The sequence below is a fragment of the Halichoerus grypus genome, chromosome 4 (genome assembly GCF_964656455.1).
Source record: "Halichoerus grypus chromosome 4, mHalGry1.hap1.1, whole genome shotgun sequence".
Lineage (NCBI taxonomy): Eukaryota > Metazoa > Chordata > Mammalia > Carnivora > Phocidae > Halichoerus > Halichoerus grypus.
Window position 1 is genome coordinate 79,286,359 of NC_135715.1, and position 23,555 is coordinate 79,309,913.

General features: G+C 35.8%; 1 protein-coding gene across 3 annotated transcripts in view; it reads right to left on the minus strand.

Annotated features, from left to right (window-relative positions):
- ZMYM2 (zinc finger MYM-type containing 2) overlaps nucleotides 1-23,299 on the minus strand; it is a 77,918-nt gene extending 54,619 nt beyond the window's left edge. For 2 of the 3 annotated variants that reach the window (XM_078070600.1, XM_036097173.2), the window contains exons 1-4: nucleotides 22,443-23,299; nucleotides 17,225-17,510; nucleotides 14,501-14,666; nucleotides 13,452-13,664 (exon numbers count right to left, since the gene is read on the minus strand). In XM_078070600.1, the coding sequence (XP_077926726.1) occupies nucleotides 13,452-13,664; nucleotides 14,501-14,666; nucleotides 17,225-17,510; nucleotides 22,443-23,289 (1,512 nt within the window). In that variant the 5' untranslated portion in view covers nucleotides 23,290-23,299. The remainder of the gene's footprint in view (nucleotides 1-13,451; nucleotides 13,665-14,500; nucleotides 14,667-17,224; nucleotides 17,511-22,442) is intronic. The other variant, XM_078070601.1, reaches the window with a different exon arrangement.
- Nucleotides 23,300-23,555: the final 256 nt, after the last annotated feature.

Sequence of the window (23,555 nt, forward strand, 5' to 3'; positions counted from 1 at the left end):
AATATTTTAAAAGACTTTAAGAAAAAACATATAAAAAAAGGCTGCTTAATTGAAAGGTAAATAAGCAATCTGTCAAAGTTGATTCTTAATTATCTGTTTGTGTCTTACAAACTCATTCCGACTTTTAAAAATGCCTATCTGGGGGGGCGCCTGGGTGGCTCAGTCAGTTAAGAGTCTGCCTTCGGCTCAGGTCATGATCCCGGGGTCCTGGGATCGAGCCCTGCTTCAGGCTCCCTGCTCAGCGGGGAGTCTGCGCCTCCCTCTCCCTCTGCCCCTCTCCCAGCTGTTCTCTCTCTTTCTCAAAATAAATAAATAAAATCTTAAAAAACAAAAAATGCCTATCTGTTCTATCCCCACTGCCATTATTAAATTATTTTAATTATCCTATAGGAAAAAAATCATTTAATGATAAAACAATTAACAGGTAACAAATTATAAATATAAATAGACCCTTAAACTTACTTGCTTCTAAGTAGACCTAGCCAAAAAAAATTACTTATTTCTCTTAGATGACAACATATTCTAAGATCTCATTACAGCCTATGGTACCTCAAAGCATTCTAAATTAAGTGATCTGAAGATTATGCAGGTACAGTTTTCATTATTGGCAAATGGGTTGTTCTGGAAACTCTTTTTGGAGCACATGACAGTTTACAGCACATAATACTTTACATCTTTACTCCTTGCAGAAAGCATCCTGCTTTCCATTAAAGTCAAAATATTATGCAAGAAAGTGGAAAATAAAATATTGAAAGAGAAGTGTTAAGTATATAGTCTCCACTCCAGGATCTAGATTATTAACTACCTGTATCAGTATATTCCAGAAACTAATTCAGCAATGGGAATATAAACAATGGCAGCCAAGTTAAATGTTAGAAACAAACAGGGGAGGGGAGGGCAAGGGTAAGAAAAGATCACCATAGGGTTTTAGTTCCCCCAGGCTATAGGAAAAGACATTCACTATAGCATCTTGTATAGTGATCTCCAAACATGTCTGATTGTGTCCCTTTGTCAAGTAACAATGTATACATGGATTTCCATTTATTTACTTGTAAACTATGAACATGCAATATATGAATTAAACATGAAAATAATATTTTACGGAATGAAAGATAAAAAACTTTTTAAATAATTATTTCATTTAATGATAGTGTAAAAAATATTTTCTATATCCACTAGAATGGAATCATTTGGTGTCAGTGGATACACAGCTGTAGGGAGCAGTAAGGAGATAATCCTACTCCTCCCAGTTAGGGTGAATCAGCCAAAGCCCAGAGGGGAACCAGAATTCTACCCTCATCCAGCAATAACAAGGAGCTCCTCCCACCTCAATGGGTGTCAACAGAGGCCAAATGGAGAGTCCGGATTTCAACCTACACCTGTCAAAACTGAGGCTAGGCCTTCCTACCCCTACCACAGCAGTGTCAAATAAAACCAGCTAAAGCAAAAGGTTTATCTAAGATCCAGAATATAATAACAATACCCAAAATTTCCAGGCTTCGATTAAAAAAAAAAAATCATGTATCCTATCAAAACCCAGAAAAACAACAATTTAAATGTAAAAAGATGGGTGCCTGGGTGGCTCAGCTGGTTAGGTGTCTGCCTTCAGCTCAGGTCATGATCCCAGAGCCCCAGAATCGATTCCTGCATCGAACTCTCTGTTCAGTAGGGAGTCTGCTTCTCCCTCTGCCCTTCACACCTCTGTTGCTCTCTCTCTCTCTCAAATAAATAAAATCTTAAAAAAATAATAAAAAATAAAAATAAATGGAAAAAGACAATCAGTAGATACTAACAATGAAAGTACAGAGATGTTAGAATTATGACAAAGATTTTTAAAGCAGCCATGATAAAAATGTTTCAACAAAGAATAAAAATACACTTAACAACGAAAAACAGAAATTCATATAAAAAAATAGAAGATATAAAGAAGAATAAAATGGAAATTCTAGGACTGAAAAAAATCAGTAACAAATTTTAAAAATCAATGGATAGGGTATGTCAAAAGAACACAGGAGCCAAGTGAAAGTGCTCCCAAGGGGAGAGCCTGGGTGACTCAGTTGGTTAAGGGTGGACTCTTGATTTCAGCTCAGGTCCTGATCTCAGGGCCGTGCCTCAGGCTTAGCACAAGGCATGGAGTCTACTTAAGATTCTCTCTCTCTCTCTCCCCCTCATCCTTTGCTCCTTTCCCCTGCTGGGCACACACTCTCTCACTCTCCAAAAAAGGAAAAAAAAAAGTACAACATGGAAATGGGGTGGAAACTTTACAATGGAGAATCCCGACAAATGCTACTGCAGCAGGTGATCAACATCAACTTCAACAGTCATTTTAAATCATGTTGATAGATGTACTCTTATGATGTGATGAAAATGGCAGTGTAAAAAGTAAACACCTCCCTAACATCCCTCCTAAAAACCTGTATCTCCAATCTGTCTAATGATGAGAAAACTTCAGACAAATTCCAATAGAGGGGCATCTTACAATATACCTAAATCCTAAAAACTGTCAAGGTCATCGAAAACAACAGAAGTCTGAGAAAATGTCATAACCAAGACTAGCCTAAGGTAACATGATTACTGGATATAATGTGGTATCCTAGATGGGATCCTGGAACAGAAAGTGGACATTATATAAAAGTTAAGGAAATCTGAATAAAGTACGGACTTTACATAATAACAAATATATTAATGCCAGTTCATTAATTGCAACAAATGTTACCTTACTGATTTAAGGTATCAATAAAAGACCATCACATAGGAACTCTGTACCATCTGCTTAGTTTTTCTGTAACATTAACACCATTCTAACTCTTAACTATAGAAAACAAACTGAGGGTTGCTGGAGGGGACGTGGGTGGGGGATGAAGTAACTGGGGGATGGGCATTAAGGAGGGCACTTGATGTAAGGAGGGCACTTGATGTAATGAGCACTGGGTGTTACGTGCAACTAATGAATCACTAAACTCTACCTCTAAAACTAAATAAAACCCGAAAACAAAAAACATCATTCTAAAAAAATTATTAGTAAACCCCAACCAATAGCAGAATGGAGAAGACAGAGGAAAGAATCATTGAAGGGAAATATAGAAATTATTCAAACTGAACTGAAAGAAAACAGACTTGGATGGAAAAAATAAAAAAGAAAAGAGCCTCAGGGATCTGTAGGACTAAAAAGATATAGAGAAGTCCAGGCTCCCTAGTTAGCCTCTTTCAACAAAGAATAAAAGTCACTATAGTCCTGGAGGGAGAGGAAGAAGAAGATAGGGCTGAAAAAGTACTCAAAGAAATGTCTGAAAACATTGCAAATTAGGCAGAAGATACAAACCTACAGATAAAAGAAAGTGAGCAAACCCCAGAAAGGATAAACTGAAAGAATCACAATATTATCACAAATTCCTGAAAATTTTAAATAAAATTAAAATTTGAATAAAAATAAAGACAAAAAAATCTTGAAACCAGCAACAGAAAATGACACAGCTATAGGAGAAATACAATTCGAATTATGGCATAGAAAGACAGAAAACTTTTGGTCAATAGCCTCTCTACTCGATCCAAACACCACAATAACAATGTGGCACTAAACCCACCCACACAAGAAAAGGACAAGTGGAGAGCCTAGACTCTTACGTTGGCCTGGCTGCAATGAGGTGCCCCACTGCAGCAACCCAGCTAAGGTGATGTGAGAAAAGGCTAAGTAGGGAGCCTGAAATTCTATCCTATCAGGAAGTAACGAGGTACCCTGTCACCTAACCCCTCTCAAGATGAGAACTGGTAGAGTCAGGACTTTCACTAGCAGTAACAAGGCCCAAATTGAAATTACAGTCTGAAGAGCAGAAAGAAAAAAACAATGAAGAAAAGTGAAAAAAGCCTAAGGAACCTATAGGACAGATCAAGCAGACCAACATGTGCATTATGAGAGGCCCAGAAGAATGATTATTTCAAGAAATAATGGCTGAGGGCACCTGGGTGGCTCAGTCAGCTGAGCGCCTGCCTTCAGCTCAGGTCATGATCCCAGGGTCCTGGGATGGATTCCAGCAAAGGGCTCCCTGCTCAGCAGGGAATCTGCTTCTCCCTGTCCCTCTGCCCCTCCCCCTGCTTGTGCTCTCTCTCCCGCTCTCTTTTTCTCTCAAATAAAGTCTTAAAAAAAAAAAAAAAAAAAAAATCGCAAAAAACTTCATAAATATGATGATGGGAAACAAATCTACAAAGCTGAAAAGCACAACAAATTATAAGTAGGATAAACTCAAAAAGACACAACAGGACACATTATAATCAAACTGTTGAAAGACACAGACATTCTTGAGTAGCAAGAGACAAGCTATTATTCATCAGGACAAAGAATCCTCAATAAGATTTTTCACCAATTTCTCATCAAAGACAGTGGAAACGAAAAGGTAGTGAGATGACATATATAAAATGCTGAAAGAAAAACTTTCAAACAAAAACACTATATCTGGCAAAACTATTATCCAAACATGAAGAAGAAATAAAGACATACCCAAATAAAAAACTGAGGGAATTTGTTACCACCAGATCACTCTACAAGAAATGCTAAAGAGAGTCAAAGATTTATGCTGAAATGGAAAGGAAACTAGACAGTAACTCCAGCAGAATGAAGAAATAAGGTCTTTAGTTTAAGTAACTACATGGGCAAATATAAAATACAATATTGCTGTATTTTCGGTTTATAAGCCCAATTTTTATTTCCTACATAATTTTAAGGACAAATGCACAAAACACAATTGTAAATCTATGTTATTATGCAAACAATGTTTAAGATGTAATTTATTACAACAAAAATAAGGGTGGGGCTATATAGGAGCAGAGTTCTTAAATGCCAATTAAGTAATCACCTCAAATTAGATATAAAATTTAGGATGTTAAATGTTAACCACATTCAGCAGCATATTGAAAGTATTACATACCACAACCAAGTGGGATTTATCCCAGTAATGCAAAGAGTGGTTCAATAGAAGATAATGAATATAATAAAACACATGAACACAAAGAAGGTAAAAACCACAGGATAATCTCAAATGGTAAAGTTTAACAAAATCCAACACACTTTTATGATTAAAAAAAAAAACAAAAAACCTCAACAAACTAAGAATAGAAGAAAACTACCTCAACATAATAAATGCCGTATATGAACAACCCACAACTAACATCAGACTCAACAGTCAAAGACACAAGGAAACCTGTAAGATCAGAAACAAAACATGGCCGCGCAAACTTCTTCTAGTCTACAAAATAGTGAAAGTTCTAGCCAGAACAGTTAGGAAAAAGAAATAAAAGGCATCTAAATTGGAAAGGAAGAGGTAAAACTACTGCTACTTGCAGATGACATGACTCTATATGGAGAAAATCCCAAGGGATCCACAATAAAGCTACCAGAGCTAATAAATTCAACAAAGTTACAGGTACAAGATCAACACTTAAATTTATCAGTTGTGTTCCTAAATACTAGCAATGTACAATCTGAAAACAAAATAAAGCAATTCCATTAACAATAGTGTTAAAAAGAATAAAATACCTATAAATAAATATACCAAAGGAGGTGAAGACTTGTACACTGAAAACTACAAACTGCTGAGAGAAATTAAGAAAGGTCTAAATGAATGGGAAGACATCCCATATTCACAAACAGGAAGATTTAACATTGTTGAAATGTCAATACTACCCAAAGCAATCTACAGGATCAGTGCAATCACTATCCAAATTCTAATAGCCTTTTCTGGAGAAATGGAAAAGCCGATACTCAAATTCACATAACATTGGAATGGGTCTAGAATACCCAATCTTTAAAGAAGAACAAAGTTGGAAGACTCATCTCCTAATTTCAAAACTTATTACAAAGACGCAATTATCGTAACAGTGTGGTACTGTTATGTACTGTTCCAGTACATGTCTACACACATGTAGACCAATGGACCAATGGAATATACAGAGTCCAGAAATAAACCTACCCATCTATGGCCAATTAATATTTGACAAGTATGACAAGTCCATTCCATGGGGAAACAATACTCTCTTCAACAGACTGATGCTGGGACAACTGGATTCCCATATACAAAAGAATTAAGCTGGATGCCTGTCTCACATGATAAACAAAAATTAATTCAAAATGGACCAAAGACCTAAATGTAAGAGTTAAAACCATAAAGCTGTTAAAATATAGGAATAAGCCATCTTAACCTTTGATTTGGCAATAAATTCTTAGATATGGCACCAAAGACATAATCAACAAAGGAAAAAAGAAGTTAATTGGACTTTAACATTAAAATTTTTGTACATCAAATGACATTATCAATAAAGTAAAAAGGCAACCAATAAATGGGAGACAATATTTGCAACCATAAATCAAATAAGGAATTAGGGGCACCTGGGTGGCACAGTCGGTGGAGCAGCCAGCCCACTCTTGGTTTTGGCTCAGGTGGCGAACTCCAGGTCCTGAGACTGAGCCCCAAAAGGGGCTTCACACTCTAAATTCAGTACAGAGTCTGCTTGAGACTCCCTCTCCCTCTGCCCCTCTGCCCCATGCTCAGGCACTCTCTCTCTCACTCTTGCTCTCTCTCAAATGAATAAATGAATCTTAAAAAAAAAAATAAAAAAACCTTAAGAAATAAGGGGTTAATATTCAGAACATTAAAAAAAAAAAAAAAAAAAACTCCTGGGGCACCTGGGTGGCTCAGTCGTTAAGCGTCTGCCTTCGGCTTAGGTCATGATCCCAGGGTCCTGAGATTGAGCCCTGCATCAGGCTCCCTGCTCCGTGGGAAGCCTGCTTCTCCCTCTCCCACTCCCCATGCTTGTGTTCCTGCTCTCGCCGTGTCTCTCTCTGTCAAATAAATAAATAAAATCTTAAAAAAAAAAAACAACCTCCTAGAGGCACCCAGGTAGCTCAGTTGGTTAAGCGTCTGCCTTTGGCTCAGGTCCTGGGTGGGCTCCCTACTCAGTGGGGAGCCTGTTTCTCCTCCTCCCTCTGCCCCCCCACCAGCTCATGCTCTCTCTCTCTTGCTCACTCTACCTCAAATAAATCTTAAAAAAAAAAAAAAAAAAAAAAAAAACCTCCTACAGCTGAAAAACAAAAGGAAAAACAATGCAATTCAAAATGGGCAAAGGACTTCAATAGATACTTTTCCAGAGAAGATATACAAATCATCCATAAGCACGAAAAATATACTCAACATCATTAGTAATCAGAGAAATGCAAATCAAAACCACAAAGAGATACCACCTCACATCTACTAAGATGATTAAAATAAAAAACAAATGTTAAAAAACAAAAAGTAATTAAGTGTTGGGAAAGAGGTACAGTAAATGGAAACCTCATGTATTGTTGTTAGGATTGTAAATTATCAATACAGTTGTTTCGGAAAATAGTTTCACAGTTCCTAAGAGAGCTAAACATAAAATTAGCCTATGACCAAACAAATCCACTCTTAGGTATATACCCAGAAGACTAAAATACACGACTCAAACTGATACTTGCATGCCAATGCTCACCGCAGCATGATTCACACTAGCCAAAAGGTTGGAAACAACCAAAATGCCCTGCAACAAATGAATGGATAAACAAAATGTGGCCTATATATGAGCATTATTCAGAGGTAAAAAGTAATGCTACAACATGGATGAAACTGAAAACGCTACCCTAAGTGAAATAAACTAGACACAAAAGGACAGATAATGTATGACTTCAAGTATATGATCTAGAATAGGCAAACTCATAAAGACACAAAGTAGATTAGAAATTACCAGGGACCAGGGAGGTTAAGAGAAAATGAGGAGTTACTGGCTTGTCAGTTTCTGTTTGAGTCATTAAAAAGTTCTAAAAATAGGGACGCCGGGGTGGCTCAGTGGGTTAAATGTCTGCCTTCAGCTCAGATCATGATCCCAGGGTCCTGGGATCAAATCCCATGTCCGGCTCCTTGCTCAGCAGAGAGCCTGCTTCTCCCTCTGCCTGCTGCTCCCCCTGCTTGTGTGCTCTCTCTCTCTCACACACACAAATACATAAAATCTTTAAAAAATAAAAATTAAAAAATTAAAAGTTCTAAAAATAGATGATTGCACATTATGAATGTATTTCATATGACAATTGTATACTTAAAAATGTTTCAAAACAATTGGAAATTTTGTTTTATATACATTTATCACAATTTTTAAAACTTTGAGTTATTTTCTTACCATTTTATGCTCTGGAATGGTTTAAAATAGCAATGCGATTACCTAGTTTAAATCTGATGGAATTTCCCTATGAAACATCTGAGTCGGGGCTGCTGGGTGGCTCAGTCAGTTAAGCATCTGCCTTCACCTCAGGTCAAGATCCCAGGGTCTTAGGATCGGGCCCCACGTCAGGCTCCCTGCTCAGCGGGAAGTCTGCTTCTCCCCTTCCTCTGCTCCTCCCTCTCCGCTAGTGCTCTCTCTAATAAATAAATAAAATCTTAAAAAAAAGAAACATCGGAGTCTGTTTCTCTTTGTGGGGTAGTTCATTGATAACTATCTCTATTTCTTCAATGGAAATTTCTCTGCCTTATTTTATCTGCTCTGGAGTCAATTTAGGTAAATTATATTTTCACACACACAAAAATTCTATTTTCACGGAAAATTACTCAATCTAGGTTTTCAACATTTTTATATAAAGTTGTATACAAAGTAGTCCCTTTGAAATGATTTTCCTCCATTTCCTCTGTTTTGATGGTTAAGTCCACTTTGTCATTTGTTATTTTTGTGAATTTGGGCATTTTTAAACCTCTTTTCCGGATTAATGATCAGCTGGTCTAGTTTTTCACGGAATTTAGTTACCATAAAAGCAACATTCTGGATTATTTTGGTACTGCTTTTATTTCCTAACTCACTCCTACTTTTATTTCTTTTCTTCTTAGTTTGTTTTCTTTTTATAACTTTTTGTATTAATTATTTAATTCATTTATTTTCATTTTCATTGTTTTAAGCATATAAAGATAAGAATTTTGCTTTTAAGCATTTTTTTAAAGCAACTGTAACACTGACATCTCAAGGAATGCACCCAAAAAAGGGGAACTAAAGACTAATGTCACTTATGAATACCAATGGGAAAGTACTAAATATAAACAATGACAACTAAAATTTAAAATATAATGATGACCTGGTATGGTTTATTCTAGCAATGCAAGAACGGTTAGGTGGATTACAAAACTCATTAAAATAATTCACATATTAATAGATTAAAAGGAGAGAAAAAAATCATACAATCACCTCCATAGACATATGAAGACCTTCAAAACTCAACATTCATTTTTGATAAAATACTTAATAAAACAAAATTCAATGGGTACTTTTTTAATATGGTAAAATATATTTACCTCAACCCTAAAGCCAGCATCTAATTTAGTAAAAAAACACCAAAGAAATTCCCACTGGAAAAACAAAGATATTTACTACTTCCACTATTCAAAACTGTACTGGAGTTATTAGGAAACGCCATCAGGCAAGACAAAATAATAATGGGAATGAAAAATATAAAGAAAAATCTAAACTTTCTCTATTTGCAGATGGTATGATGGTTTAGTTAAAAATCCAAGAAAATTAACCAATGATGATTATTTAGTTAGATAGCAGGTATTTAAAATCAATTAAAAAATATATGTGCATCCTACATGTACACACACACATAAAATAATGGAAAAGAAAACCTCACTTAAAATAGCATCAGGGGCGCCTGGGTGGCTCAGTCAGTTAAGCATCCTACTCAGGTCATGAATTTCAGGGTTGTGAGATAGAGCCCAGGGTTGGGCTCAGCGCTCAGTGCGGAGTTTGCTAGGGATTCTCTCCCTTTCCCTTCTCCCTCCCCCTCCTGCTATTCCCCCTGCTCCTGCCCAAGTCTCCAAGCGCTCACTCTCTCTCTCTCTCAAATAAATAAAATCTTTAAAATAAAATAGCAACAAGATTAAAAAATATTTATGAATTTTTTTTTTTAGATTTTATTTATTTATTTGTGTGTGAGAGAGAAATCGCACACAAGCAGGGAGAGAGCACAAGGGGCAGGCAGAGGGAGAAGAACGCTCCCCACTGAGCAGAGAACCCACTGCGGCAGATGCAGGCAGATGCTTAACTGACCCACCCAGGCGTCCCAAAATATTTATGAATTTAACAGGAACATACTGATATAACAAGTAGAATGAAATCCCTTGTTCTATGATAGGACATCTTGACACCACAAAGATGCCGATTCTCAAGGACAATCATTTGGACGCAGATAATACTTAACCCATAATTCAACAATATACCAGAATAAATTCCATTAAATGCATTAAAGATTTAAATATTAAAATGAAGCCTTGCAAACAGAAGGAAAACATGAAAAGCATTCCTTTATAGTCTGGGAGTGAGGAAAGTGTATGAAACAAAATCCAGAAGCAATAAAAGAAAACTTAAATTTGATAATAAAATTTATTTTTTTTTAAAGAGACAATAAAATTTAAAACGTTACATGACAAAAATTTATACAAACATCCAATCACAGTTATATATAACATGGAAGGGTATCATTACATATTAATGCCACTTACATAAACTTTATAAAGTCAAACCATGTTAGGAGTCAAAAACAGTGGGTATCTTTTAGGAGGCAGAAAGGGATAGTAATTGGGAGAGAACACAAAGGGGCTGATGGAGAATTGGTAATGTTCAGTTTCTTGAAGTAGGATTTTAAAAATCAAGAAGAAAGGCTCAGATTTCATTTATTAAAAACACTATAAGACAGGGATTGCTATTTCCACAACTTTACACACGGTGAAATGAGGCAAGGCACAAAGGTTAAATAATTTGCTCATGACACAGATGGATGATTGGTGCCGCCAGGATTTTAACCCACACTAACTTACTAAAGCCAGCACTCTTAACCAAACCTTCTACGTATCAAAAGATAATAAATGCAACATAATCATCAAACATCAAACACTATAATGAAGTCTTGAAGATTATGATTAATCTGGTCCTTTCAATCACCATATAGCTTTCCTAATACTAACTAATTTGAAGTATGCCACCCCAATGCAAATCCTACGAAAGCAGTAACTATGTCTACTTTACTTTCCACAAGTACTATTCCAAGCAACTAAGACAGTACCTGCAACATGGCAGATGTTAAATAATTGTTTGTAAGCAAATTACAAATGCATTTTGCTCATTAAAATAAATTTTCTATCTATTTATTTATTTATTTATTTATTTATAATGTAGGCTCCACACTCAGTGTGGAGCCCAATATGGTGCCTGAACTCACAACCCTGAGATAAAGACCTGAGCTGAGATCAACAGTCAGAGGCCCAGATGTCCCATAATAAATGTTCAATTTAATGGAAAAAGCTGAGAAGATCAAACCCAAACAAAAAATGGGTAAAAGAAGTAAGCAAATAGTTCACAAAAAAGGAAAGACAATTACTTCTGAAATATAAAAAACTGCTCATCATTCCTAATAAAAGGACTACAAATTACAACAATATTAACATATCATTTTTACCAATCAGAATGATGTGTTAATATTCTCAGTTGGACAGGCAACGGAGAAACTGGCACCTCCACATATATAACTGAGAGAAATGCAAACTGGTACAATTGTAACAGAGGGGAATTTAACAATATCTAACAAACTAACATATGCATTCCTTAGACAAGCAATCCAGCTTCTAGGAATCTACCCTGATGCCATACCTCCACAGAATAAAGCATACACCAGGTTATTCATCATCTATTATTTCAAATAGCAAAAAACTGGAAATACCCCCAATACCATCCAATAGCAAAGTGAACAAATAAACTATCATATAGCCCAGTGCTGTCTGGGACATGGTTAACCACTAGCTCCTCAGAGATTAAGGGAGACATAATGTGCAACATTTGCCATGAAAATACTCCCACTATGGCTAATTTCAGGCTACAAAATGAAACTAAACATGAAATTGGGAAGAGATGCACAAAAGCACATCATTATGTGTAATATCTCCATTATATAAACACAACAGACACAAATAACCTTAAGAATACAAATAATATTAAAATACAATAATTAGAAAGGAATAGGTTTTGAGCACTTATTTTGTTTTCAATATTGGTAAGGTCTGAATTGTGTTCCCCCCAAAATTCATATGTTGAAGCCCTACTCCTAATGAGATTATATTTGGAATTGGGCCTATAAGGGGGCAGTTAAGGTTAAAAAAGTACTAAGAGTGCGGTCCTAATCAGACAGGACTAAGGTCCTTCCTTATAAGAAGAGGAAGAGATACCCGAGATCCCCTTCTCCTCCCCTACCCCCACCATCCTTTTGCAAAAAGGAAAGACCAGGTGAGGACACCGCAAGAAGGAAGATATCTGCAAGGCTCGAAGAGCAGCCTCACCAGAAACCAACCCAGAAAGGCACCTTGGTCTTACACTTGTAGCCTCAGAACTGTGAGAAATTAATTTGTTTGAGCCCTCTAGTCTGGTATTTTGTTATGGCAGCCCTAGCAGACTAATATAAACTTATCTATGTTTAATTTATTTTTAATAGAGTGTTTTTAATAACACTTGACAATGAAATAACACTCTTTTCTTGAGGTTTGGAACACGTAAAGACAAAATTTTGCAGTTATCAAAAAATATTTCCTCCACTTGTTCTCCTTCTTAAGCATTCTATTTTGTTGTCTTTCTTTGGTAGTCAACCTATATGTTTAAACACTATGGTTTTGTCTTTACGTGTTCCAAACCTCAAGAAAAGAGTGACAATTTGAATTTCATTCAAATTTCCTGAAAATTTAACTTAAGCAGCCATTAAAAAAAACAGGAAAGTCCATTATCATTGATATACAATGATTTCCAAGATATAGTATGAAGTAAAAAATGGAAGATGCAGCATAGTACATACAGTATGCTATCTTTTCTATAGAAAAAAGAGAAACTAAGAATGAATTATATATTTTCTTAATTTTTCATAAATAACAGAACACATAAAATATTAAGAACTGAAAAGCTAATACCTATAAAAGATGAGCAGGAACCAAAAGGAGAAGATAGAAATAGGAGCTGGTCTTCTCTGAATATATTGTTTTATGTACATTTTACTTTTGAACCATATGTATATATTCAAAAACAAACTAAATCAAAAGACCTTAACACTGAAATATAAATAAGATAATCATTGCTAAACTAAGCTTTGAAAAATCATTATTTGCAACCCCTCTCCTCTACCCATAAACAAATATTTCAAATGAGGAATCATTCTGCTAGCATTTACCATTATATGTAAAATCACACAATGCCCAATAATCTACATATTATCAGTATTCATTTGGGATAGGTCATCTCCAAGAGATGAATACAATAATGGAATTAAATGAGATTCCAGGAAAAACCTAGTTAATAAATGCTGCTAAAGTAAAACTATTACAATTTAAAACATATTCAAAAGAATGGCCAATTTTGATTAGATCATGAATTACCTGTTTGTATTCACTGACACAACTTTGACAGCAAAATCGTTTCTGCTGACCATCAATCACCAGGACATTATTTCCAGCACCTTTGCTGGGCAGGTACTCGCCACACTGTTCACAGCAATTCATTATTAAACCATTGGCCATTCTGTATCTATTAAAGCAGTGGTCACTGCACAGCTTATGAGTCATATTTTTAAAGCTAACTTCATGGCGAATCTAAAAACAAGCAAACAAACAAAAATGACAAATGAGTATCACAAGTACATTAATAACAAGGTGCTCCAATGAAAGAAAACGCCTCAGTAATTTTTCTGTGGAAGGCTTATTCAGGTAAAGAGAAAAACAAAATACCTTTCATTATTCTTTGAACTATTTTATACACACAAGAAATACATGTATGTCACAGGGGGAACCACTACTGACATCACTACAAACTTCTCTAGAAACATCTAAAAAATGATAGGAAACAACCCAGTTTGGATAATGTCAGTATAAATTCTAAAACAAACAGACTGGAAATCCTTAGACAAATCCAAAAGGAACTAAAATTACGTACATTGCTCTAGAAAGGGAGGAGAGAACCAATATTATAAATAATTCAAATGAGGTATGTATAGTACACAGGTTTCTTTTTCTTCAAACAAATGCAAGAGATACAAGAGCAGGAACACAAGCAGGGGGAGTTTAATACCCCCTTTAATACCATATGAATAATGTGCAGTTATCAAAAAATATTTCCTCCACTTGTTCTCCTTCTTAAGCATTCTATTTTGTTGTCTTTCTTTGGTAGTCAACCTATATGTTTAAACACTATGGTTTTGTCTTTACGTGTTCCAAACCTCAAGAAAAGAGTCAATTAATATAATATTATATTTTAATATTTCCTAAATCATTCTCCCCATGGGAGAACGGGATTACATAATGGGATATTTATAAGATAAATTTTATATATCCTCAGTTTTAAGGAAATATATACTGAAAGTTAATCATAACTAAAGTTAAGAATATTCCCATTAGTTAGAACTAAAGAGAAAAGGTACAAAAATACAAACCTCTGTTAGTTTACCACAAATTGTACATCTTGATTTATTTAGAGCTCCTTTAGTAGGATTCTGTTTGTCCTCATAGAGAGACAAACAAGATGTACTACAGAATTCCTGGAAGGATTCACTTGAATCCACTTGAGCAACAATGGTTCCTTTCATTGTCGTTATATCTCTGAAAAATAAGCAGAACAACTTAAAGTAAAATTATGTTTTAAAAGAAATCAAATATAAGAGTAATAACTAACATTTCTAATTTCCATAAATTGAACCCTGGGAATCAAACACCATTTTTAGGTCCATTAAATCACTTTTACTATTTAAAACCTCTTGGCAATAAAATATGAACACAGAAGATTAAGAAGCAAAAGTATCTTACGCTATTAAATCTTTGCCAGTGTTCAATTTATCTTCAAACTCCTTCACAAGGCTTTCAGATATTGGAAATACTTAAAAAAAAAAAAAAAATTGTTTGGGCACCTGGGTGGCTCAGTCAGTTAAGTGGCTGCCTTCGGCTCAGGTCATGATCCCAGAGTCCTGGGATCAAGCCCCGCATCGGGCTGCCTGCTTGGCGGAGAGCCTGCTTCTCCCTCTCCCTCTGCCTGCCACTCTGCCTACTTGTGCTATCTCTCTGTCAAATAAATAAATAAAATCTGTTAGGAGCGCCTGGGTGGCTCAGTCGTTAAGCTTCTGTCTTCGGCTCAGGTCACGATCCCAGGGTCCTGGGATCCAGCCCCACGTCGGGCTCCTTGCTCAGCGGGAAGACTGCTTCTCCCTCCCCCACTCCCCCTGCTTGTGTTCCTGCTCTTGTATCTCTGTCAAATAAATAAATAAAATCTAAAAATAATAAAATAGAAATAAAATATTTTAAAAAATAAATAAATAAAATCTTTTTTAAAAAAGTATTATTTATATGGAGTTTAATGTCCAGGTCTAATCTGAGGTATAAATTTATAATACTTAGTCAATTCCTTTCCCGTGGGTAAGTAGAAAGCTTGGAAGATCTAGGTCACAGAAATATGACATACATTCTAGAGAGGATAACTGAACTTAAGTAAACCCCCACACCCATAACCCAAAATAACCCCACCTACCATTCTATACATTCTCTACAGCTCTCCAAATGCAATTAGAAATGGTAGAAAACAGGGCGCCTGGGTGGCTCAGTCCGTTAAGCATCTGCCTTCGGCTCAGGTCATGATCCCAGGGTCCTGGGACTGAGCCCCACGTCCGGCTCCCTTCAGCATGGAGCCTGCTTTTCCCTCTCCCTCTGCTCCTCCCCCCTGCTTGCTCGCTCTCTCTCCTGCTCTCTCTCTCAAATAAATAAAATGTTCAAAAAAAGAAATGGTAGAAAACAATACTGATGACCTGTGAAGTTTTCCTTTAATAAAATTCTCAATTTCGAGGTCCTATATTATAGTATGTAAAAGTTTACTACTATAAAGCAGTCTAAAAACTAGATAACTGTTCCAATATTTGAATTTATTAAACTTGTACAGAACACTAAGCCTTTTTCAAAGTTCTAAGATCTAAAAATATCTTCACAAACTTGGGCTACACCAAGAGGATGGTACAGAAAGAAAATCTACCTGGTTTGACCATACACATAATATGCCATATTCCACTTTTTTTTAAGTAGGCTCAGCACAGAGCCCAACAGGGCTCCAACTCACAACCCTGAGATCAAGACCTGAGCTGAGATCAACCAACTGAGCCACCCAGGTACCCCAATATTCCATTTATTTTTAACTAGTTGAAGCCAGACCTAAAAATTGGCAGAAGAGAGAAGTGTCTCTCTCCAAGGATATCAAAAAACTGGTACCTGAGTCTTAAAACTGTGAGTATTCTAGTGATTTAATGTTCAAAACAAACATAAAAACATAAAATCCAAAGACTTGCCAATTTAAAATAATCTTAAGATGAAGATAGTACAAAATTTGACCTATTTTTATACAGAACTAGTTATATATAAACTGCAAAACAATTTTATCTGGCTAGAACTAAATTCTAATAATTAATAATGCAAATAAACATGTATGCATTTTGACAAATTCAAGGAGTCCAGTGGAGATTACAGACAAAATTACAAGGGCCTAGTGTTTAAATCAACCCCAGGGGCACCTGCGTGGCTTAGTCAGCTAGGCATCCAACTCTTGATTTACGCTAGGGTCGTGGTCTCAGGGATTAAGCCCCATGTCCGGCTCCATGCTCGGCATGGAGTCTGCTTGAGATTCTCTCTCTCCCTCTCCCTCTGCCCCCCTCCCTACTGCAAGCTTATGCACGTGCTCTCTCTATCAAATAAATCAATTAATCTTTTATGAATAAATAAATAAATAAACAAACACAAACCAACCAACCCCAAAGCCTATCCAAATAGGAAGCCTTTTAATTGTAAGCCACCTGGTGGTGGTAGAGAAAGTTTGGCTTTAAGATTCAAACAACTGGCTTACCAATTTTTCAAACACCAGAAATCACCTCTAAGACTCTTATAATCGCTTCTCGGCCTTATGGCTAAGATCAAGTCTAAGACTCTTATAATTTCCCTAAAATTATATACCACCAATATTCAATCATATGGAATTATGTTGAAAGGTAAGCCTTACCTACACTTTTGGTGAGCAAAGCATAATCTACAGACTTGTCAGATCACTATGTTGTATACCTGAAACTAATGTAACACCATGTGTCAACTGTACTTCAATTTTAAAAAAAAAAAGGAAAGGTAAACCTTACTTTTTACACATAACACAAAGTTTCTTTGGAGCCGGCTTGTGAGAGAAGGAAGAAAGGCAGGTGGTAGAACAAAAGAGGTGAGCTGATCCTTTTCGTTGATAAGCTGTCTGTCCCTTCTGTAAAGGTTTTTTGCAGTTTGCACAAGTGACTTTAACTGGCTTAGTGGGTTGTTGTTGTGCAGAAGGCTGGAAAATTTGTTTAGGAAGCGAGGCCACTGGTGATAAAGAATCCACCCCTGGTTGTTTCTGATTACGAGGAAATGAAGCTGACTGGGAAATCCAGGAATCTTAAAAACAAAATGCACAAGGAAAAGTAATGAAACAGGTATTTACACACACTGACAATGTTATTACATAAACAGTTTTAACTTCCCATCTTGTACAAGTTTAAGACATTAATAAGGCAGCAGTATAGCAGATAAATAAAAACCAAAGTTTTGGAATAAGAATGCCTGGTTGAGGTGCGCCTGGGTGGCTCAGTCGTTAAGCATCTGCCTTCAGCTCAGGTCATGATTCCAGGGTCCTGCGATTGAGCCCCACATCGGGCTCCCTGCTCAGCAGGGGGCCTGCTTCTCCCTCTCCCACTCCCCCTGCTTGTGTTCCCTCTCTGTCTCTCTCTCTCTCTCTCTCTCTGTCAAAGAAAGAAAGAGAGAGAGGAAGGAAGGAAGGAAGGAAGGAAGCCTGGTTGACATTTAGACTCCAACCACTAGACTGGAAAGTTAAACTCTTCTCTAAACTGGAAATTGTACCAAACTTATACGAATGGTAACATTAAATGATAATACATGCAATAAACCATAGTGACTAGCATAGAGGAAGCACTAAAAAATATTAGTCATTATTTATTAAACAGGAAGAATTAATTTATAGAATATTCCTTTAAGTAAGGAACACATACATCAACATAAAACTATAATAAAATCTTGACCAATCAGAACCTTTGACAAATATAGTACAGGTCTGATAAAGTTTATATAGGATTATATTAAAAATACATATATTTTTTAAGTGGGCTCCACACTGGCTCCACCCAACATGGTGCTTGAACTCACGACCCAGAGATCAAGACCTGAGCTGAGATCAAGAGTGGACACTTAACCATCTGAGCCACCCAGGCACACCTCAAAACATCTTTTTAAAAACAGCTTTTTTCATATTTAGTTCCATGGCCTCTAGAGCACATAATCTCAAAGAAATCAGAGTGTAACACAGAAGTGATAAGCCAACATATAGTGAGTGACCAAGCCAACATCTCATTACTCTCTCACTGCAAAGTTTCAGCATCGCACAGAATTAAAAGATATGTGTAACATTAACACTGGAGTGCAAAGTAATTTATCTTTTCTCTCTTTAACAGTAAGCTTCTTTGGTGCTTCACAGCAAGTGTCCAGCTTACTACACTAGTTACTACTCCACAAACCTCACCACACTAACAATACCATAACTTTTTTCCCTTCTGAAACTTTACAGACCACCATTTCTATTGTCTCTAGTAATTTTTTTCCTTTCTAGGTTCTTCCAAATTTTGAACTTCCATACATAAAACGTTGCCCTTCTATATGAAAAACAATTTTTTTTCCTTCCACAGAAGTACAAATATATCTGGAGCTCAGGAAAACTTCTCTACTATCAAAACCTTAAGGAGGGTGATTTCCTGGTTCCAACCCAGTCCATCAACCTAATGATTTCAAGGGGCTACATAACACTGTTATTAAAATTTTACCTTACTCCACAATATGCCTGCCCACAAAAATTGTACTTTATACAGAGTAAACTGAGTACATTCTAGAATCCTGTTATCCTGTTATCATGAAGGTAATGGACCAGTTTTAATAAACAGGTAAAAATATTAATGAATACGAAGAAAATCAGTTGGCCCTTGAACAACCTGGGTTTGAACTACATGAGTCCACTTATATGCAGATTTTTTTATTATACAGTATTATAAAGGTATTTTCTTTTCCTTACGATTTTTTTTTTTTTTAAGATTTTATTTATTTATTTGACAGAGAGAGAGAGAGCACAAGCAGGGGGAGTGGCAGGCAGAGGGAGAAGCAGGCTCCCCGCAGAGCAGGGGGAACCTGATGTGGGACTCAATCCCAGGACCCCGGGATCATGACCTGAGGTGAAGGCAGTCACTTAACCAACTGAGCCACCCAGGCGCCCTTCCTTATGATTTTCTTAATAACATTCTTTTCTCTAGCTTACTTTACAGTAAGAATACAGTATATAACACATATCATACAAAATACGTGTTGACTATTTATCATTAAGGCTTTTAGTCAACAGTAGGCTACTAGCAAAACAAACAGTAGGCTACTAGTAGTTACATTTTGGGGGAGTCAAAAGTTACATGTGAATTTTCAAGTGCACGGTAAGCGGCGGGGGGCGGGGAGAGTTGGCACCCCTTATCCCTGCAATGTTTAAGAGTTAATTGTAATCACTAACTAAAAATTTCACCTTATGAAGGGCTTCCAACTGAAAATTATATTTGAACATATGCTAGAAGAAATAGCTTACTGAAACACAATTACTGGCTCCTTAAGATTCTTGATTCTGTAGGTTTATCATTTGAATATATACTTAAAGAAACTAAACTTAGGAACATCTATTAACTTGATTTTGAAAAAATGGCATGCTTTTTTTAAAATTTAGTTTGAGACCCTGTATAAATAATATGTCACCCTTAATCTATTTTCAGCTCTTATATTTCTCCTACTTTCAAATTTTCACATCCTCCAACATCAAAATAGTTTTAGGAAGAGAAGTTTTATCTAAACCCTCTATTTATACAAAGGACATCAAGGGATAACAGCTTATTTTGCCCAAGTCACAATTAGTCTGAGAGCCAGTATAAATAGCCAAGATTTTATAACTCCCAATTACAAAGCAGCAAATAAAAACAAGAGCTAATTCATAAACAAAGGAGCAAAAGGTGTATCTGTTTAGTTTTTCTGATAAGTAACATACAGTCCCTTGTATAAGTTTCAGTAAACAGGAACACAATTCTTTTTTTGATTTTTAAATATTTTTTAAATAATCTCTACACCCAACAGGGGCTCGAACCCACAACACCAAGATCAAGAATCACATGCTCTACCAACTGAGCCAGCCAGGCACCCCCCAAGAACACAATTCTTACAATGATATGCCCCTTTGACTCAGCAATATTCCTAAAGAAATAAGATCCTAAGATACATGCATAAGAATATTCTTAAGAGTTATTTAAATAGTAAAAACTGGAACTAAGCTAAATAGAGAATAAAATCAAATATATCAAGATGTATTGTTAGGTATTTAAAGGGATGGTAGGAGAAAAGAGTTTACAAAACTGAACCTAAACTATGATCTCAGGTTAGAATTAAATGTACTACTCTCAATGGTGAGATTAATTATTTTCCTCTTCGTACTCTTATGTTTTTAATATATTTATAATTACAGTAAAGACAAAATGGCTATTTTGAAATTAATTTGAGCATTATCATTTCTTAAACGTTTATGTGAGCCAGAAGGTTACAGTGAAAGAAACTTATATATATACAGCTGGTAGTATAAATTGGTAAAACCCTTCTGGAAGGCAATATGACAGTATTATTTCGACAACTTTAAAATGCTCATACAAACTCACACATACATCACCCCCCAGTCCAGACCTACCTATGAATATATATATACACACATAGAAGGAAAGGGTCTTGGAAGGCAGGAGAAATTTTCCAAATTGAGTAATAAGGAACCTATTTCTTTCAAAATCACTATAAACCAAATACATTTTTTCAACCAAAAATCTTTGGAAGGAGGGGGACAGTGATATCCTTTGGCCGAGTAACTTCATTTCTAAGAATATACTCTAAAGAAATAAGAAGATGTTCATCATAAACTCATAATCAGCAAAATATGGGAAAGAGTATAAACTGCCAAATATGGGAACGGTATATCCATATCTACTGCGCAGCCATTAAAACTTTTGTGTATAAATGTTAACGGTATGAGAAAATATAATGTAAAGTGGGAAACAAACAGGAAGCAAAATTATTCAGAGTTGCATTTCAACCAAAATAAAAATAAAATGGAAAAAACCTTAAAGACAGTCACTTAAAGCACTGACAGTGGTAATCTTCAGTTAATAATACTATCGGGAGGGCGCCTGGGTGGCTCAGTTGGTTAAGCGACTGCCTTCGGCTCAGGTCATGATCCTGGAGTCCCGGGATCGAGTCCCGCATCGGGCTCCCTGCTTGGCAGGGAGTCTGCTTCTCCCTCTCCCACTCCCCCCTCTTGTGCTCTCTCTCTCTCTCATTCTCTCTCAAATAAAAAAAAAAAAAAAAAAAAATAATACTATCGGGAATTTTTTCCCTCATTTTTTAATTATAGATTTTCCAAAAATTCTTCAATAATTAAACATTACTCTCATAACCAAAAAAATAACAAGAAAAAAGGAAAAATGACTAGCATTTTATACCATTCTACACTACTATATTTTAGTCATTCCTTATTATTCTCCACAATTTCTAGGCCAATAAGGTTGCTAATGAGCCTAAAATGATGAGAAAATGAGAGAAAAACAGAGAAGGATATATAAGAGAGACAGACATAAAAAGGTTTGGGGGCAGAGGTGAAAGAGAAAGGGACATAAAGACAAGGTCATCAAAAACCAGAGTTCTTACAACTTCTCTTTTTTAATGTTTTCACAAAGCAAAGCTGCCTGAAGAAAAATTGTTCAAATAGTTGAGAAATTTACCAACCTTAAATATTAAAAAAAGGAATAAAATGATAATAAGAAAAAATTAAAATCAGATAAGCGATCAAAATTACTTTAAAAGTAAAGTAAAAACAAATCTAAATGTACCTATTATACTATATTATTCCTTAAGTGTGCCACTTATCTTATTTCACTATTTACACATTACTACTAAATACTAAAAATATATTAGCAAAAACTAAGTATATGACAAATAAGATGCCAATCTGTTAGACTCCAGTGGTAGTGAATGTGAAGAGTATTTATTCCAATCCTTTAGACATAGATTTCTGGGATTAATTTTCTAATAATCTGCAAAGAAATACATGGTTTTACATCTCTTCTTAGCTAAAATTTCAAACTTTTAAAAGTCAATGGAATTAACTTCTCTTACATGAATAAACTAACCAAGGTAATACCAATTACTACAGTGAAAAAAGAATCAGGCAATTTTACATGGAGTAGATCACTTAATGCTTACCAGGATTATGATGAGTTGCAGATTCTCCATTCTGAAATACGTCTCCTGCCACATTCATTCTACCAGGATTAAAAGGTCCTACTCCAGTCTTGGTCTGTGAAGTTAAAGATGGGGTGTATGTTTGTATATTAACACCAAAATTACTTGACTGCAGTCCGTTAGAGACATCTCCCAAGTTGGTATTCTGCAGTGATGTTACATGTGTAATCATTAAGTTCATATCTCGCCCGTCAGTATTTTCTAATTGGCCATCATTCACAGAGCTTACACCTGTTTCTAAGGTTGTAACATTAGCAATCTGAATTTCAGAGTCTGGTTCTGTGGTGATACCACTATTACCCATTCCTGCATTTACCTTACTTCTTGAAAAACTGGAAGTGGAGAAATCCACATCATTGGTTCTGTTTTTAGTCTCAGGAGGTCTCCGTTCAATAAAATTGGAGGAATTTTTCTCTTGCCCTTGATTTGTTTCCATGTCCTCTTCATCATCAATGACAATTGTCTCACTTACACTTCCCTTCTGAGAAGCCAACTCTTTTGAGGAAGGAAGAATTTTGGAATCATTTCCTTGTAGTTCTTCATTTTTTGATGATGTAAATGTTATGGTTCTTTGATCAGCTACCACCGGTGCAGAAGGTGGGGGAGGTTGTACAGGTTCGATAAAAACAACATCATCATCATCTTCCACTGACGAGTTTTGAAATTTATTAGATCTAGCAACTAAAGGATTAGATGGACCACTAAATGAATTTCCTACATTGGTGAGACTAGTTGCCATGGCCGTACTCCCTAATAAAACAGGAGTCTGATCAGTCAATTCTAATCCTCCCACTGAACCTGTGTCCATGCCAAAAAACCTGTAAAGGAGATGGAAAAAAGAAGAAAACAAATGTCAATATAATCTTTTGCTCTTCTAACTGAAATAAGTATTTTAAAGTACTTTTCTTTTTATTCTAAATGACAATAATTCTTATCCAATAAAAGAAAAATTTGGTATCCAATCTAGGAACTCATTCACTAATCATTTTACATAGTTTACATGTGAACCTCTTGAATATAAAAAGAAATGTAATTAATCAATTTTCAGTAATGATATGCAGTATATTTCCACCT